Source organism: Syngnathus acus, chromosome 2 (genome assembly GCF_901709675.1).
Source record: "Syngnathus acus chromosome 2, fSynAcu1.2, whole genome shotgun sequence".
In the NCBI taxonomy this organism is placed as follows: Eukaryota; Metazoa; Chordata; class Actinopteri; order Syngnathiformes; family Syngnathidae; genus Syngnathus; species Syngnathus acus.
Genome location: NC_051088.1, coordinates 19,047,409 through 19,065,988, shown reverse-complemented (window position 1 = coordinate 19,065,988; position 18,580 = coordinate 19,047,409). Strand labels below are relative to the sequence as shown.

Here is an 18,580-nt window from a genome sequence, read left to right as displayed (position 1 = left end):
TCAGACACATTTTTTGCTGAGTAATTCTGACACGCATGCTGTAAAGTCTGTGGGAGTAGTTGTGAAAGTTCCTGGACTTATTTCGCCAGTCCCGCCTATTTAGGCTGCCAGACTATCGATCCTACAATATACCACACAACATCAATTATTGTATAAGATACAAATTAGAATAAATAAGATGGAATAAAAAAAGAATAGGTTTGCATTTTTTAATGTGTGTTTTAAATGCAGATTAGCAAGTCTAAAGTTCAGACCGGTGGAATTAAGCTGCTTTGTTTCACTTTGAGGTCAAAGACTTGATGGCAGAAATTACAGCCAGGATTGAGGGCTGTTCCAAAAGTGTGTTCATCTTATTGACAGTTTTGCACATATCACTAGCGTTACAATCTTTTTGGGTCTCTCCATAGGAAAATGAAACCTGTTGTGTCGTGACGGGAATTTGAATGTGTCTGTCTGTGTTTCAGATTGAGTGAATTCTTCATGTAAAAATGAAAGACATGACCTTGTTCGTGAGATAACATTTACATTTCTGTTATCAACAACAAACAACTTAAGCTACAAAGGTACACACCCAAATGAGTTTGCAGAACATGTATTCATCGAAGGAATTTTGTAGCTAACTCACAGTTCTTTGCCAATGCAACTTGTAGCTCATCAGTTGATTTCTAATTTGAATTTAATAGTTTCACAAATGTATTCTGAAAAAAATAGTGTGTGCACTAGTAGTAGAACTACTACTACTAGTAGTAGTAGTAGTAGTAGTAGTAGTAGTATAAATATATTTATAAAGCATAACCTTCTCTGAATATAAAGAAAAAGATTAAGATGAAAATGGTCTCTGTTGTTATGGACACATAAGCGACCATAAAGCCAAACCAGAAAATTATTGCAGGTTCCAGTAGACCACCTGTACATCCATCCATCCATCCATTTTCTGAACCGCTTAGTCCCCACGGGGGTCGCGGGTGCGCCGGAGCCTATCCCAGCCGTCATCGGGCAGTAGGCGGGGGACACCCTGAACCGGTTGCCAGCCAATCGCAGGGCACACAGAGACAAACAACCATCTGCACTCGCACACACACCTAGGGACAATTTGGAATCTTCAATCGGCCTACCAAGCATGTCTTTGGGATGTGGGAGGAAACCGGAGTGCCCGGAGAAAACCCACGCGGGCCCGGGGAGAACATGCAAACTCCACACAGGGAGGGCCGGAGGTGGAATCGAACCCGCACCCTCCTAACTGTGAGGCGGACGTGCTACCCAGTGCGCCGCCGAGCCGCCCCACCTGTACATACAAAACAAAATAAAACAAAACATAACAGATCTTTAAAGTAATGTTCATGTTCTCACGTCTCTTTTGTAAAATGTATTCCACTCTGATCTGATGAAAAAGCTGTCAAATTATGAAACACTGCAAAACGACACATAACGTTCTAAAAGCGAGCTTTTGGCCAATGGTAGGGAAGAAGAGGTTCAGACTGGGCCAATAGTTGGCCGTCACTTTCCACCAATCAGGTGGCGTGTGGGAGGAGCCAAGGCGAATCATTTTTTTCTTTACCGTAATGATGCGGGAAAGTGCCCTGCAGCTGTGTTCTATACGTAACACACGTTGCGACCCGTTAACCTAGCGTAATATGCGTCGACGTCGCCTTTTGCTGTATTTCTAAGGGCGAGGAAGTAGTCTTGTCAACTGTTTTGGGTCCCAGTACGATGGAAAATGTCAATAAAGCTGCCAAGACGAACCCAGCAGCGTCGGCGAATCTCCTCTCCAAGTTAATTTTCTGGTGAGACACCCCGGAACATAAATCGCAGCAGTCAGGATACACTTCATAGCAGTGTATTTCCCCCCCCATTTTTTCCTACATTTACGTGTTAATTAACGTGAGCCTTTTGTGTAATCGACACTCGCACAGGTTGGCACCCAAACGTGACGTCACGTTGAATTGGCGTCGGTTTGGTACCCGATCAAATATGAAGTACAGTACTGGATTTATTGAAAGTAGATCCGGTGTGTGATTTGACATGTTTTCTTACGAGCGGTGTCATTGCCACTCGGCACCTCTAACATTTATGAAATTGGCGTTTCATGCTGTAGTTACCGTGTCATGACTATTTTTGATATGTCTTGTTCTCAGGTGGCTCAATCCTCTCTTCCGAGCTGGATACAAACGCAAGCTTGAGGAAGATGACTTATACCCGGTGCTGGCGGAGGACAGCTCAGAGATCCTGGGGCAGCAGTTGCAAAGGTACAATCCCAAATTTCTCCGTCGTGGGATCAATAAAGTTCTGTCTTATTTTATCTTCCAACCGAGTTGTGCTCACAGAACACTTCTTCTGACTTAATACCTCTTGGAATATTATTTCAGTAATATTTAAATGGAAAATGTATCCCGAGTTGGGCAGTGCATTTGAGGTGTGATAACGTTGTCATTTCTGAATATTTGTTTTACTTTCAACCACTCAAAATGTTCAGTGGCATTAGACCAAACCATACATGTATAGTTTTTCCAATTATTTATTTATTTTGAACAATAAAAACAACAATCGCATTATTATGACAATAACCAAACTATGCTATAAAATATATGACATGATTAGGGGCAATTAGGGCGGCGCCTCTGAGGTGTGATAACTGAGTAAAAGGTTATACAAGGTAAATAGAACCTTTAGATCCAAAAGTCACAACAACTTAACTTTTTGTTCTTAACAATTCTTACGAGTTTGCGTTGCATGTTTCCGGCAGTGGAATTTTAGCACCATAGTTGCTTTTTAAAATGCTTCGATGGAATAGAGAAAAGTATCAAAAAAGCCATAAATGGCACCATGTCTTCTATGAGGGTCCTTTGATTTCATTTTCACATCACGTGGTTTTGATTTTATTGTCACATCACGTGGTGGGCCAGTTCCCCATACTACTGTGCTTGCGTGATTGTTGTCATAAGATCTTGACCAGTGTTGAGCAACTTCTTGAATGAAATCCTTTCAATATTACAACTAGTCACTTGCATCTGAAAGCACTGTAATACGTTTCTTTACGATATTCAATAAGTTACTTAAGTGCACTTCTTTGGGTATATTCAGCTGTAAAAAGTTAATATTTTTTCAAGAAATCGATAATTACATTCTTTTTCTTGACATTGTTTCTAACATGACATCTTTCATTATTTTTCTTGACATTATTCACAAACAAACAAACAAAATGGTGAAAAAGGAATGGATAGTACTTCATTCTTAGCCTTTTCTGTGCAGATAAAAATCACATATGGACATATTGCCTCTGTCGACATGACTTTAACAGCTCGTCGGTGACAGAATAATATGTATCTGGTAGACTGACAGCATGACCGCCGTGAACGACAAAAGAATTGTGTAGTTCGAGAAGACCGTGAAGCTACTCTGTTATTTCTCATCCCGAGTATGTAAACAAGTCTCACTGTGTAGCTTCTTGTTCTGACAATCTGGCTGACTGTTGTCTGGTGGATTCCATAGCTCGACAAGGTCTCAGTGCTTTCAACCATGGGCCAGGTAATTCACAAACATGAACTCATCGAGGGACTCAAAGATTCCCTCGGTTAGACTAGCTAAGACTTGCCCTAGGTAGGTCAGTAGCGTTTACTGTCAATCAGCAAAATATGTAAAACAATTAAAGTATTAAAATGTTGCTATCAAGTCCAAAATAATAATAAAATTGCAGCCATTAGGCGGCTAGGTGGCGCACTGGTTAGCAGGTCCGCCTCTCAGTTAGGATTGTGCGGGTTCGATTCCACCTCCGGTCCTCCCGGTGTGGAGTTTGCATGTTCTCCCCGAGCCCCCGTGGGTTTTCTCCGGGCACTCCGGTTTCCTCCCACATCCCAAAAACATGTTTGGTAGGCAGATTGAGTACTCCAAATTGTCCTTAGGTGTGAGTGCGAATGGTTGTTCGTCTCTGTGTGCCCTGCAATTGGTTGGCAACCAGTTCAGGGTGTCCCCCGCCTACTGCCTGCCTACTGATGACTGCTGGGATAGACTCCAGCACGCCCGCGACCCCCGTGGGGGCAAGCGGTATAGAAGATGGATGGCTATTGCAGCCATTTCTAATTCCACATTGTTTTTTCATTCATCTTCCAGTCTTTCACCAGTGGATAATATATATTGTCATGACGGTCAGCATGACAAACAGTATGAGCAGATGATGTAATGAAAAGTTTTACACAGTGCTATTCCATCTCATTTGTGATTACAATGTATTCCATGAAATGTGGCCACGGTGCAAATCAGAGAATAATGCTCTTTGCTAACCAACGAAGGGGTTTAAAGATTCATTCATTTGTTCGTTTGTTCATTCATTTTCCAAAAAGCTTATCCTGACAAGGTTCGCAGGCGTGCTGGAACCTATCTCAGCGGTCGGTAGAACTGGTCACCAGCTAGTCGCATTGTGCATAATATTTCTCTGTTATGTCACGGTTGAAGGCAATGTTGCGTCACGTCTCTTGTGAAGTTGGTCAAAGATTTATAACAAGATTGTGCAAGTACATCGTAAAAAATGTGATGTTTAACGACAAGAGCAGTTCACAATTTAACTTGTGGTTAATTTTTTACGTATCGTAAGCACTGAAAAGCATTTTCAAAATGGTTTTTGAGCCATTAACATTGTATATTCTGGATACGAATTCAAAGAAAATTCAAAGTAATTTTAACACCTTAAATTGGTCAATAATTTGAAAGAAAAAAAAAAATACCAACGTGGTTACGGGCCTATAGTATCAATTTTGACATAGGAGGTTTCGGGCCAATGCCAGCAAAATGCATTCTAATGAATTACTGAAAGACCTTAGATGTTTTTTTTCTTGTTTCATCCAAGTAGGTTTTTCAGTTACAGTGCAACCGTGGAATTCAATTTAAACTGGAACTATAAACCATGAAATGTGTTGGTGATAACGTCTCATTGCAGTCCTGTACCATAATAATTTTGATCCCAATTCCCCACCATGTGAGTAAAGACAGGGAGCTGCCTCTGTTTTGGGGGCTGTGCAAAATGAGATTTGCCAGTCATTTCAAGGCAGTCAACTGCATTACCAATGTGGAATTAAGTGTGGTGTCTTGCCTGTGTAGCAGCTGATAGTGTGAATGATACACGCTTATGCGCTCACTGTCTACAACTTGAGACATACTTGTATGAGGTGCCATGCTGCAACAGTATGAAGGGAATTGACAACTATTCATTTAACTGAAAGTGATGTAGACAGCCATCAGAGGTGTAGAACAGAATGTGTGTGTTGTGTAAACTAATGATGGGCAAATGAAGCTTCAAGATGATTCATGAACCCATTGTTGTGTTTACTTAGACTAGAGGTCTAGAGGATGGCACTCTCTGTTCACCGAAGAGCTGAAAGCCCACGACTTGCCATTTCTGAAAACCCTCACTTTAAACCAACATTGCCATCTAGAGGAGCCAAAGAATACAACAACTGGTTCATGAAGCTTCATTTTCCCATCACTAGTGTAAACATTACATAACACATACACCTAAATGAAATATACCTCAACTCCAAAGCTAATACTGTGTCTTTGTTTGTTTGCAAGTGACAAGCATATGGCAGCTAACCAATTAGCACAAGAAACTAAACTGCAACAATCACTGAGTAATGTGCTCTGTTTTATTAGAGAACAGCAATGAAAGTAAATGGAGGCGAGTCGCATTACAGTAATCCTCCTTCGCATTGCGGGGGTTATGTTCCAGACCAACCCCACGACAAATGAAATCTGTGAGAAATACTGCAGTTAAATACACCCCAGCCATGTTTTTATAGATTCATGGCGTTTATTTGTTTTAAATTTCTATCTATTTTAATCCCATTCCCTGTGTTTGCAATTGCTCTGGTAATATAATCAGAGCTGTTTGAGAACATGTGACTACTTTACCCTTGGCAACCAGTTAAATCACCTGACAGACTGCTTCTATTTTCTTTACAGATACTGGGAACATGAAGTCCAGGAGGCCACAAAAGAATTGCGGAAGCCAAAACTCTCAAGAGTCATCATTAGGTGTTTTTGGAGGATATATTCAGTGCTGGGATTGTTTACCCTTGTTGAGGTCAGTTTGGGAATTTGTATTAAGCAACTAACACATTCACAGGTCTAAACGTGTAGAAAGGTTATAACCACAGATTAGAATCAGAGCTTTATGTTACACATTAAAGGAAATGAGTCACTATTTTGACAAGAACGTTATCTTTATTTTATTTTCTATGTCAGGAGGTGATAAAGGTGATCCAGCCAGTCCTTCTAGGGTACATGATCCGCTACTTTGAGGATTATGACCCGCTCAATAAAGCAGCCCTGTATGAGACCATTGGTTATGCAGCTGGGCTGTCCATCTGCACCATGGGCCTGAATCTGCTGCACCACCTCTACTTCTTCCACGTCCAGCGAGTTGGCATGAAAATCAGAGTGGCCATGTGTGGCATGATCTACAAAAAGGTGGGTGTGTTAGTAAGTTTTTACTGAGAGAAGAAAACCTAAGATTGGTCAGCCATCCATCCACGATGGTCATTGAAGTGGCAAATGAACTGTTGCCAAATTCTGTCACAGATGTAAATATTATTAAAAGTTGTGACATTTTGCCACACTTTTGATGACATTCCACCACAATGTTGCAGTTCTAAAGGGTGGCCAACGAGAGAGAACAAACTATTCTGAATGTCCTCCTCTTTTGTCCTTTGTTACAGAAAGTATGCTGAAACTTTTGACTCTTAGTGTAGTTGACACCCATATTGCAAATAAAAGCTAAACTGAACTGTCCTACTTTGCTTACATTTGCGATATTAGTTTCTTGCTGAACTGAATTTGTTTTGCAAAACTAGGCTTTGTGTCTCAGCTGTTCTGCAATGGGAAAGACCACCACAGGTCAGATTGTGAACCTGCTTTCCAATGATGTCAACAAGTTTGATGAAGTAAGTTACCCAGTAAGCCAGCAACTAAGTGGAAGTCCAATGCTGCGTGATAGGAGTTATTGTACTCAAATAGTATTTGAAGTCATAATGTGAGAATGTGGTTGCGTGCTGACTTTGTGTAAATGCAAATATAATATACTGTATATGTATACAATGTTTGTACGTTATAGTTATTTGAGTTGACTGAATGTTTTCAGCCAGTTTCAAATTGTGATGAGATTAGGACCTTAATCTGCCTTTCTCTGCACCAGGTGACAATCTTCCTGCACTTCCTGTGGGTGGGACCCCTCCAGGCAGCAACTGTGGTGGGACTCTTGTGGCAGGAGATTGGGCCATCCTGCCTGGCAGGCATGGTGGTCCTCATGTTCCTAATGCCCACGCAGACCCTATTCGGGAGGCTGTTTTCGAAGTTCAGGTACCGTCGCAACAATTCGTGACTTTTGATACCTGCAACCAAACCAAGGAAAATCTATTGGCCAACAACACAGTCAAGAGTAGTTTGAGTAAATCCTTTGGATGGGTGCAGAATCTGGATTCGTCCAGCAAAGAAACAATAATCACAGCGTAACCTTATAAACTCTAAAGTATAATGCCTGTGAATCCATACAATTTATGACTCCACTCAACATCGGTGTAGAACTATGCCTGCTTTATTTTAAGGGTGATGTTAATAACTTGTTCAACTTTGTAACTTTTAACATTACCTGTACCATAAAGCGCTTTTATGGTGGCATGCTAAATCATACCTTAATTTTCATTATTTCCTATGGGAAAATGCACTGCGCACTAAATACAATCCAATTTTATGTTTACGTGCAATAACCTTTTTAAAGCCTCACCGGGTTGTCGCAGGGCATTTCCATGGCGCGTCAACGAGTTGCACTCGAGTAAAGAAAAATATATACTGTCTGCATTCTTTCATGTGCTACGCTTATGGCATCATAAGAGACTCCAGACTGTAATTACTGCCAAATTTGCATAAACAAAGTATTGAACAAAGGCTGGGAATACTTATGTACATGTGATGTCTAAGTTATTTTTAATGTGTTTTTTACTGACATTTTTTTCCCCATATTGTCCTTGCACTGTCTTCAAACATAAGTCATTTACAACAAAATCTCTGGATTGACTTTTTAAGGTCTTTAATTGGACCTCTTCTGAGTAACTTTAATTCCCCTCATCTGCAGGAGTAAGACGGCAATTCTTACTGACAGCAGGATCCGCATCATGAATGAAGTGGTGTCTGGAATGAGGATCATCAAGATGTATGCCTGGGAGAAACCATTTGCCGCTTTGGTGTCGGACGTCAGAAGGTGAAATTTATTTTTCGGTCACAACCAAGGTTGTTGAATAATTCAGAAATCATTCAGAAATGACTTTGTAAGATGTGTGCAAAATGCTTCATTGTAGAACTATGACGTCATCCTTTGTAAGATGTGTGCAAAATGCTTCATTGTAGAACTATGACGTCATCTTCATCTCAACAAAGGTTACATTGTGTTTGTTTTTTGTACACATCCATTGGTGTACTCAGCGACATCATTAGACACACCTTGACAATGTGCCATCAGGGTGTCTGGCTTTTTCGTTTTTTAAATCAGCTTAGCCGCGATCCTCATTAGGATAGATGGTAGAAAAGATGTGGATCAGATGGTTGGAATTTAATACCCCAAAAGCTTTAGACAGGCCATTGCACAGAGGTTGCTTGGACAAAAAAATAGATTGTGCAGGTACACTTAATCAAATGCTCATCGTTAGTCTCATTTCTGTGTCTCCCCTATCGGTCATTTGGCTTTTAATTTCTGTGTTCCTCCTTCTGTGTTCGTCATCATCATCATCATCACCAGTATCATCTTCCTTCCATTCTCTGTAGGAAGGAGATCCATCAGATCATGATGAGTTCGTATTTGCGTGGCCTCAACATGGCCTCCTTCTTCTGTGCCAGCAAGATCATCGTCTTCATCACCTTCACCCTCTATGTCCTGTTGGGGAACAAAATCTCAGCCAGCCGAGTATTTGTGACTGTGTCACTGTACACGGCAGTACGCCTCACTGTCACGCTCTTCTTTCCCAGCGCCATAGAGAAACTCTATGAGAGCAGTGTCAGCATTCAGAGGATCCAGGTCCGTCACTGTATAATCCTGTGGCCGTTTGAATTATGGACCCACATTTATGGCATTTTATAGAATTTTTGTGACAGGACATTCTCTTATCCTTGAATTTCAGTTGATCATATGAGAACGTCTGAATTTTCTGTCACAGAACCGTAGACAACCATTTGGAAGCAGTTTTGTATTCTTAATGCATTAAGATTTATCATCGTAACTTTGCCCATGTTCTTGTCTATTTTGTTCAAGGAGTTCTTGTTGCTGGATGAGATGACAAAGACGAGTACACCTCAGCCGCTTGCCGAGAAGCAAGATTCTGCTATTGAGATCCAGGACCTTATGTGCTTTTGGGATAAGGTTTGTAAAGACCCACTATACTGCCACCACACAACATCCACCATCCAAAACAATCTAACGTGGTCAAAAATAAGAGCAGCATCAGCAATACATTTTGCCGTTTTGCATACATTTGAAGTACTATCTAAAACTTACAACATATCCATTGTTTTCTAGTACATATTAAATATGTAAAAAAAAAAAGCTTCAGCCATAACAATAATGAAACAAAACATTTGAATCACTGCCTGAAATTTTGACAACTGCACCAAAACAAACATGTAATTTAGTTTCATTTCTACTCCCTCTACTACCATGAAAACATAATAGATGAATGGTTGTGGGTCGCAGGCGTGCGCAAGCCTATCTCAGCAGTCCTTGGGGACCTCAGAAGTGTGAGGCATGTTAACGAGTCACCCCGGCCCCCATGCTGCTCGTGACCAAATTGTATATTTGTAGTTGTAGTTTGCATGTCCAATTGTTAACTTAGAAATCAGATCAAATAATGCTGACAAAATCTTATAATGTTTAAATGACTTAAGATCTTCAAATGTGTGCCACCTCCATAGAGTCTGGATGCACCATGTCTGCAGAATGTCACACTCAGTCTGACTGGAAAACAGCTGTTGGCTGTTATTGGACCAGTGGGTGCAGGGAAGGTAAAAAAAAAAAAAATCCAGATTAGAAGAACATGTGACTTTACACGTGCGCTCATTTTTCTCCTCTTTCTCGATCCAGTCCTCGTTATTGAGCTCAATCTTGGGCGAGCTTCCTGCTGAAAAGGGGGCAATGAAGGTCAAAGGTCAGCTAACCTATGCATCACAACAGCCATGGGTGTATCCTGGCACTATCCGCAGCAACATCTTGTTTGGAAAGGACATGGATCTGCGCCTGTACGAAAAAGTACTCAAGGCTTGTGCTTTAAAGCGGGTGAGCAAGTCAGGTTATAGTCGTACTTGTTCTTAACATGCTAAGATAGGTGCACATGATCTTCGTAACTCTGACAACTATATATTTTTTGATCTTCCCCTTGAAATGAGCTATTTCATTCTAGAGAGGGTCCAACATACAAGGTCACACATAACAACACAACACCAAGACCACACATAAAACATGTCTACCTAGTTACCCACCCCTCCTGAGACACCATCCATGTCTGTCTAAACAGAGCGCTGTGTGCTTACTTAAAAAATTTGAATAAGTAAAGACATCATGCGTACCCAAACTGTAATAACCCAGGCAAAATAGAACATTAGTAACTAATTACACCTCCGTGTACATATGCATAGGTAACATGCATAAGCAACAGTAAATGCCACTCTGACTGTTGTGCAGGACCTGGAGCTGCTCCCGGATGGAGACCTGACACTGATTGGGGACCGTGGCGCCACACTCAGTGGGGGGCAGAAGGCTCGTGTCAACCTGGCTAGGTAATGCACAGGCAATAAAAGTAATGCCACACCCCAGTGTTTAACTAGTCAGTGGATGTTTTGTGTCTCCAGAGCTGTTTATCAGGATGCTGATATTTACCTTTTGGATGATCCTCTCAGTGCTGTGGACGCTGAAGTTGGAAGGCACCTCTTTGAACAGTGAGAAAGAAAATAGCATTTCTTGATACTGCAAAAGAGAACCCAAGAAAATTTTAGCCACTTTGGAGTGGGCTATTTTTTTTGTTTTAAAATTTTTTTTTCAAATGTTTTTCTAAGAAGTACATATCTAGTTTGCAGGCACTGTATATCCTGTCAGTCTTTAGAGAAACAAGTTATTGTGTAGAACTGGACACAAATCTAAATGAAACCTTTTGGGATAGATGAAGGAATGTGTTTGATGTAAGACAGGAAGAGGTGCGGTGCTGGTCCTGCCGTGCTGACAATGGCTCTTCCTGATGCACTCTTCCCCTTAAATAACCACTGTTGCATGACACAAGAATTCAGACTCAGATCCAGTAAATATCGACACTATTTTATTATCATTTATTTTCAACCCAGATGCATCTGTGGCCTGCTGAAGAACAAACCCCGCGTCCTGGTCACTCACCAACTACAGTACCTGAAGGGAGCAGACCAGATTGTGGTTCTCAAAGAGGTCTGCTAAGTCATGTCACCATGCATGTGATGATGCTTCCAGGACTGGCATGCATGTACAGCTACAAATGAATTGCATTTATTTATACTTCTCGTAGGGCCACATGGTTACCAAGGGGACATACACTGAGCTACAGCAATCCGGGCTGGATTTCACCTCACTGTTGAAGAAGAAGGAGGAGGAGGAGGAACTCCATCAGTCATCGTCAGACCTCACCTCCCGAAACCGGACTTTGTCACAGAACTCAGTGCGGTCTCAAACCTCTTCCGTGCACTCGGTCCAGGATGGAGAACATTTGGAAGTTTGTATAATGATTGTGCAAAAAACATCTCAAATGTTGGAAGCCCTCAGTTAAGCCAGGAGTTCCTTTAACATATAGTAACTCTTCTTCCATACCCAGGCTGAGCCAGTGCATACGGTGGCAGAAGAGAGTCGCGCACAGGGATCCATCGGATTCAGTATCTACATGAAGTACCTGCGGGCCGGTGCCAGCATTTTGTTTGTGGTCATTGTGATTATCCTGAACATTTTGGCTCAGGTAAGCAAACGCACCACAGCTCACACTTGCAGGTCCAGGATTGGAAATATGTTTTTTAGAAATATCGTGGAATTCATTTCTATCTCGGTACAGTGCTGCGAGTCACTTATGACTTTGACAATGTAGTTAAATATACAAAATAGAAGCTACAATTATGGAAAATAAAACTTCTCCAGAATGCCCTCCTACCTTATGCACGCGATGAAGCGTGCATGATTCGGTCCAGTGCCTCAGAGGATTTGTTAATGAGAATGGTTCCGCGCTAACGAGCGTGGCTTGTCTTCCTTAAAGACAAACAACACTTCCTACTTGTTAGAAATGCTCACCACACTATTTTAATGTCACCTGTGTGGTGTTATTCCTCTCCAACTGTAAAGCACTCCTTGTCCCTAACACGTTTTCTAATAGTTGTGGAATAGTGTGGCAGTGTGCACCTTGGTTGCTGTTTCTTGTTGACCCCTTACTAAATTTCACAATGCATTATGACAAGCTATCTAATTGATTATTACCAATCAAGCCACACGTAAAAGTAAAAGAAGCCTTTTTTTTAAAGTTGCAGCACTTGAGCATTAAACTAAGGTTTAAAGCAGCAACAATACACTGCGAAGGTTGGCTTCAACCAGCTAAAGCAGCAGAATTGGAACGGGAAGTTAAAGCTGCAGCACTTGAACATGAAACTGGGCTGAAAGCAGCACTAGGCTTCAAACAGCTAAAGCAGCAACAATAGAACAGGAAGCTAAAGCAGCATCGTTGGAAAATAAAGCAGCAGCACTGTTGTAGGAAGCCAAAACCAACATTGAAGCGCTGGAACAGAAATGAAAGTTCAAAGTAGCTGCAATCAAAAGGCAAAAGCAATGGCACAGCACATTCAAGTAGCAACACAGGACTAGAAAGCCAAGTTAAAACTTTTTAAAAGTTAGGAGGCTAAGACTGGAACAGCAACAGCACCTCAGGAATCTACCAGACCAAAGATAATGTGAAGAACTGAGGCTCTTGGAGTAACTGTTTGCAAATGTTTACTCTAAACTTGCTCTGTTTTTCAACACTACACTGATGCAGATGCATTTCGTTATGGCGTTAGTTTGTTGAGATCGATGACATTGTCAAGGAGAAATCCAAGCCTTCAGTAATCCTCATGGTAAAACAATTTTCAACTAAGTGAACAACCAAGCTGTCATGGCAAAACCAGAGAAAATATATTTACTAAATTATATAATTCAATAACAATGTTGGAGCTGGTGAAAATGCTGAGCGACTGACTATTAACTCAGAAAGCACTTGCCACAGTGCCCGGTGAGCAAAAACGTTCATGTCAAGACCTGTTTGTGATCCTGAAAAGGTTAAGGAGTGCAGAAAATTATTATATAAACAATTCTGGGATTTTGATGCTCAAAAAGAATAGTTCACTATGATCAGATATGTGACAGGTGTGACAAGCAGTGAAATACTAAGACTGGATTTTGCAGGTGGCGTACATTGTGCAGGACTGGTGGCTGGCTTACTGGTAAGTAGAAGGACCACACACTTCCAAGAAGTATTTTTTGTGTCAACATTGTGAAAGGTCAACTTTCAGCAACTAACCTTTTGTCATTCACGTTCACATGTTCATTAGGTCAATGCATACTTGTATCTTGACCATCTTAGTCGATGTCAAGGCGAGCGTGAGCAAGTTCGCAAAGCAGCAGCCCTGGTTTGTTTACATGTGACTGATGTTATCAGGGCTGAGGAGCAAGGAAAACTGGACACCAACAGCACCATGGAGCACAATGTCACCAAAGTTAACAAAGAGCTGGACCTTGGATTCTACTTGGGCATTTATGGAGGTCACATTTACACTGAATCAGCTTTTTGCACATGTTCCAAAACTACAAAGTGAAACGGTGCGCCTCTGCTGCTATTTCATAGGTTTAACAGCAGCTACCATCATTTTTGGCTTTGTGAGGACTTTGCTGATGTTCAACGTGCTGGTGAGATGTACACAGGCCCTGCATGACAAAATGTTTTCCGCCATCCTTCGCACTCCCGTGCGCTTCTTTGACATCAACCCCATTGGTAAGCAACTGCCTAGGAATAAAAGAACATCTTGTTTGTGGGTGTATGAGATCTTTTGACTGAAGCACTGTTTGCTCCCTAACCGGATTTCTGAGGGATTTTTTTGAAACATATCTCACATAAATGTTTTGCATCATTGAGCACATTTTAATAACCCACAAAGAAAGTAGATTTAAATTTCCATGTATGTTTTTTTTGGGGTTAGGGAAATGCTGTGCAGTATTATGTATATATTGAACTCTACTGCTTAATATAAAGTGGGCTTTTGTGTGTGTTTGACCTCAGGCCGAGTTTTAAACCGGTTTTCGAAAGATGTTGGCCAGCTGGATTCCACCATGCCATGGACCTTTGTTGACTTCATTCAGGTATGAAATCAGTCTGAATCTAGACTGTGATGTCAACATCAACAGCATCATTTGCATTGATTCCAGCGCTATTTTTTTCGTACTCAGGTTTTTTTGCAAATAGTCGGAGTGGTTGCAGTGGCGGTGGGTGTGATCCCTTGGATTCTTCTTCCTGTGGTCCCCCTACTCATTGTCTTCCTCTTCCTCCGGCGTTACTTCCTGGAGACCTCCAGAGACATCAAACGTCTCGAGTCCACAAGTGAGTGTTCTCCACAGGGTTTAAAAGAGCGCACGCTCGTGTGTCTGAATAATTCTTATGAGCCCTCCCTTCCGGTCCCACAGCTCGGAGCCCAGTTTTCTCGCACCTGTCTTCCTCCCTGCAGGGCCTGTGGACTATTCGGGCCTTCAGAGCAGAGGGCCGCTTCCAAAAGGCTTTTGATGCCCATCAGGACATGCACACAGGTTGTATCGAGGAAAGAGCCAGTGTTTGTTGATGAAACTAACAATGTTCATTCTAACCTGAAACAGCGGCGTGGTTCCTTTTCCTGACCACGTCTCGCTGGTTTGCCATACGCCTCGATGCCATGTGCTCCATCTTTGTGACAGTCACCACATTTGGCTGCCTGCTACTCCGAGACCGTAAGGAAGTCCTCCACCCTAATACTGAATAAGTATTGTATGAGACGAAAGGGTTTGTGAAATGTGTTTCTCCTCTCAGAACTGGACGCCGGCTCTGTGGGTTTGGCTTTGAGCTACTCGATCACCCTGATGGGTATGTTCCAGTGGGGGGTTCGTCAGAGCGCTGAGGTGGAGAACATGGTATGAGGCAAAATAAGACTTTTTCCCAGTGTTTGAGTAAATTATGGTTCAGTGAGCTGGTATAGAAATAAATATGTGGTGAACCAATTAACAGATGACATCAGTGGAGAGGGTGGTGGAATACACTGAACTGGAGAGCGAAGCTCCCTGGGAAACCAAAAAGCGACCTCCGCCTAATTGGCCCAGCAAGGGTCGGGTGACCTTTGACGGGGTCAACTTTTCCTACAGTGCTGATGGGCCCAAAGTTTTGGACAACTTGAAAGTGACGTTCCAACCCAAAGAGAAGGTCAGAAATGTTATTGTCAGAAGGGTTACAATATGATTTCATTGATGGCTGGAAAAGCTGATGTGATGGTCATTCCTGATGTCAGGTGGGCATCGTGGGTCGGACAGGTGCTGGGAAAAGCTCTCTTGTGTCAGCCCTGTTTCGCCTGGCTGAACCTCAAGGAAACATCTTCGTCGACGGCGTGTTGACTTCTGAGCTGGGCCTCCATGACTTGCGTCAGAGGATGTCCATCATTCCTCAGGTAGATGGCTGCTGACCTAAACACATTACACACATCACATTACAGTGGACTAGTAATAGGTTTTTCCCTTCTATTTTATTTTGAGTTTACTTTTGTTCAAATTTAGTTTTGATTTCAGAGCTGGTTTGGTAGCTTTGTTTCAGTTTAGTTTTTATCAGATTTAGTATTACCATTTACCCCCTTGCATAATCCGCATTTGTTTCCATCATTTCTTTCTGCTTCCGTCCCACATTCCAAAGACATGCATGGTTGGCCGATTGACTGCTCCAAATTTTCTGTAGGTGTGAGTGCGAATGGTTGTTTGTGCTCCTGCAATTGGCAATTGAAAACATGCACTTGCACACATGCAAACAAATGATGATAATGAATACCAGCAACTCTGGGTTCCGTATACGCAAGTAGCTAAAGAGAAAAAAAAAACGACTTTTTAAGATTTGGTCGGTTGGGGTATTATTCACATGTGCGGATTTTACTATAGTTTTCGTTTCCTTTTCAAATTTGTTGTATTTCTTGTGTGCAAGATTAAAAAAATGTCCGAGTTTGAACCTTTGTGGTATCTCTCAGTGAAGTAACATGCCCATTTTGTATATTTTGTATTGCGTCAAGAACTTGTGGATTTTCAAAACGTAACATTTTTGTCTGTTTTCTTTTTCTTACTCTCGATTCCTCTTCCAGGACCCGGTGCTGTTTACGGGTACCATGAGAAAGAACCTGGACCCTTTCAACCAGCATTCAGATGAGGAACTGTGGAATGCGCTGCAAGAGGTGGCATGCATTCAAGCAAACACAATCATGCAGCTAATCGTGTCCCATGAGCACATTTTGATAATAATCCCATTGTGATAAAACATATGGGCTCGTACATGTTGGGAATTCCACGTTGCCTCTGTGTGCCCTTCAGGTCCAGCTGAAAGGTGTGGTGGAAGAGCTTCCTGGAAAACTGGAAACTGTTCTGGCTGAGTCTGGCTCCAACTTCAGCGTGGGCCAGAGGCAGCTGGTGTGTCTAGCCAGAGCCATTCTGAGGAAGAACCGCATCCTCATTATTGATGAGGCCACTGCCAACGTGGACCCCAGGTAGTCAATTTTTACCAGTGGTAAGACTGAGTGAAAATGAATTTAGCCTGCATCACGGCCTTTGCACACGTGTTTGCAGGACAGATGAACTGATCCAGAGAACTATCAGAGAGAAGTTCCAGGAATGCACCGTGCTCACCATCGCTCACCGCCTCAACACCATCATAGACAGCGATCGCATTCTGGTGCTTGCCTCTTTCAGTCAATGCATATTTCTCACATGAAGCCCCATTCGGCAAAACTTAATAATGTACACGGCTCCAGGTTCTGGATGCAGGGAGAATCCACGCGTACGACGAGCCTTACACTCTTCTTCTAGACCCCTCTTCTATATTTCATAAAATGGTGCAGCAGACCGGCAAGCAGGAGGCTGCGGCCCTGCTACAGGCAGCTAAAGAGGCAAGTCTGCGTAGAGTGTTTGCACATTTTTGGAAGCCCCACCAGCTTGGCTTCACTGGCTCCGAGCCACATGAAACAGAAGGAAAACTGCAACTAATGCGGCGTGCATATGTTTCAGGCTTACGATGGCAGAAGCCGACCCAACCTCAGTGACGGGGAGGTGTACATAGCAGTTAAGAGTTTGGTCATCTTTGAGACAGCTCTGTGAGCCGCAACCCTACAACATTGGAGAGTGTCCAGGACGAATGCCAAATGTACGCACATGATGCGAACCACTGCTGTACAAACTGTAGACATTAATGTATTTATTTTGCATACTTGTTGGTTTTTTCACACATAAAATCGCTGCCTTGTTTTCAATCTGCAGCAGTCACTTTATTTTAACGTTTGCTCTTATAAGCCAAGGAAAACACTTTGAACCAAACAAGTGCCAAGTGTCTTCTTGTGAGCAAGGTGAGAGTGTTTCAAATTTTTGAAAAACAACTGAAAGCGATGTTTACTTGTTTTACTGTTATTGTGAGCCTGCCACAGACTGAGCAAGCCAAGGAAACACTTTGAACCAAACAAGTGCCAAGTGTCTTCTTGTGAGCAAGGTGAGAGTGTTTCAAGTTTTTGAAAGTGATTTTTACTTGTTTTATTGGCATTTTAAGCCTGCCACAGACTAAAACTATCAATCTGGCAACATGTTTGTGGTAGATCCAAGTTGCGGGATCATCATAGCAGGACGTTCAGGGTTTTTGTTGAGAAATTAAAAGAACACAAGTCAATTATACTGATTTAAATGTGTTATGTTTTCATTTGATTGTGAACTATGATCTGGGAAAAAAGTATTTAATCTATTACCCCTCGATTTGTATAGTAATTACAGTCAATTGAGGTTACAGTTATTTTAACAAGTCACAATTGGTTTGGAGCACTTAAAGGGAGGGTAAAACAAGAATAGTTCATATTTTATTAACATTTATTAACAAATCAATGGATAGAAAAGAAAATGAGGAAAACCTGATGAAAAAATACAAACTTTACAATTGAAGTTCTTATCTGTGTGAGTGACCTCACATATACGCCGTGTCATGTCTCGACCGCATGATTTATAATGGTGGAATTAGAGATTGTTTTCAAGCCGGAAATACAATCACTGTTCACTAAAATTATTAAAGGTACTTTGCGGTTGATAACATGTTATCTAGCTACAAATTTGTCGAATTAAAATAAAAACCATGGATTGATGCACATTCAAGCTTAAAGAAAAAAACAGGCTGTGTATGAGGTCCCCAAATTAATAATTATAAGCAACATACATTATAAACCTTAAAAATATATTAAAAAAATATAAAGCCAAAACAGACTGGCTTAAAAAAAACGA

The 18,580-nt window shown here is 41.7% G+C and overlaps 1 protein-coding gene across 2 annotated transcripts; it reads left to right on the top strand.

Moving 5' to 3' along the window:
* The first annotated feature begins 1,529 nt into the window (after nucleotides 1-1,529).
* On the top strand, nucleotides 1,530-17,990 carry abcc4 (ATP-binding cassette, sub-family C (CFTR/MRP), member 4). Of its 2 annotated transcripts, XM_037240552.1 has the most exons (31): nucleotides 1,530-1,784; nucleotides 2,136-2,246; nucleotides 5,953-6,073; nucleotides 6,235-6,459; nucleotides 6,843-6,932; nucleotides 7,184-7,347; nucleotides 8,120-8,245; nucleotides 8,806-9,055; nucleotides 9,290-9,397; nucleotides 9,946-10,035; nucleotides 10,115-10,306; nucleotides 10,712-10,806; nucleotides 10,879-10,965; nucleotides 11,365-11,461; nucleotides 11,559-11,762; nucleotides 11,862-11,999; nucleotides 13,466-13,503; nucleotides 13,719-13,822; nucleotides 13,905-14,051; nucleotides 14,337-14,416; nucleotides 14,504-14,654; nucleotides 14,738-14,857; nucleotides 14,924-15,034; nucleotides 15,114-15,214; nucleotides 15,309-15,500; nucleotides 15,586-15,741; nucleotides 16,417-16,506; nucleotides 16,643-16,815; nucleotides 16,895-17,000; nucleotides 17,080-17,214; nucleotides 17,333-17,990. In XM_037240552.1, the coding sequence occupies exons 1-31, from the start codon at nucleotides 1,711-1,713 to the stop codon at nucleotides 17,420-17,422; spliced, it is 3,966 nt and encodes a 1,321-aa protein (XP_037096447.1). In that variant the 5' UTR covers nucleotides 1,530-1,710; the 3' UTR covers nucleotides 17,423-17,990. The 2 variants fall into 2 exon arrangements, with proteins under 2 accessions (XP_037096447.1, XP_037096451.1); XM_037240556.1 differs by lacking the exons at nucleotides 15,114-15,214; nucleotides 15,309-15,500; nucleotides 15,586-15,741; ... (3 more) ...; nucleotides 17,080-17,214; nucleotides 17,333-17,990 and having other exon boundaries at nucleotides 14,337-14,418; nucleotides 14,505-14,654.
* Nucleotides 17,991-18,580: the final 590 nt, after the last annotated feature.

Coding starts and splice junctions, on each gene's coding strand:
- abcc4 (XM_037240552.1), top strand. CDS start 1,711: ATGGAAAATGTCAATAAAGCTGCCAAGACGAACCCAGCAGCGTCGGCG. Junction 10,807..10,878: donor GCTCGTGTCAACCTGGCTAG/GTAATGCACAGG, acceptor TTGTGTCTCCAG/AGCTGTTTATCAGGATGCTG. Junction 13,823..13,904: donor CTACTTGGGCATTTATGGAG/GTCACATTTACA, acceptor GCTATTTCATAG/GTTTAACAGCAGCTACCATC.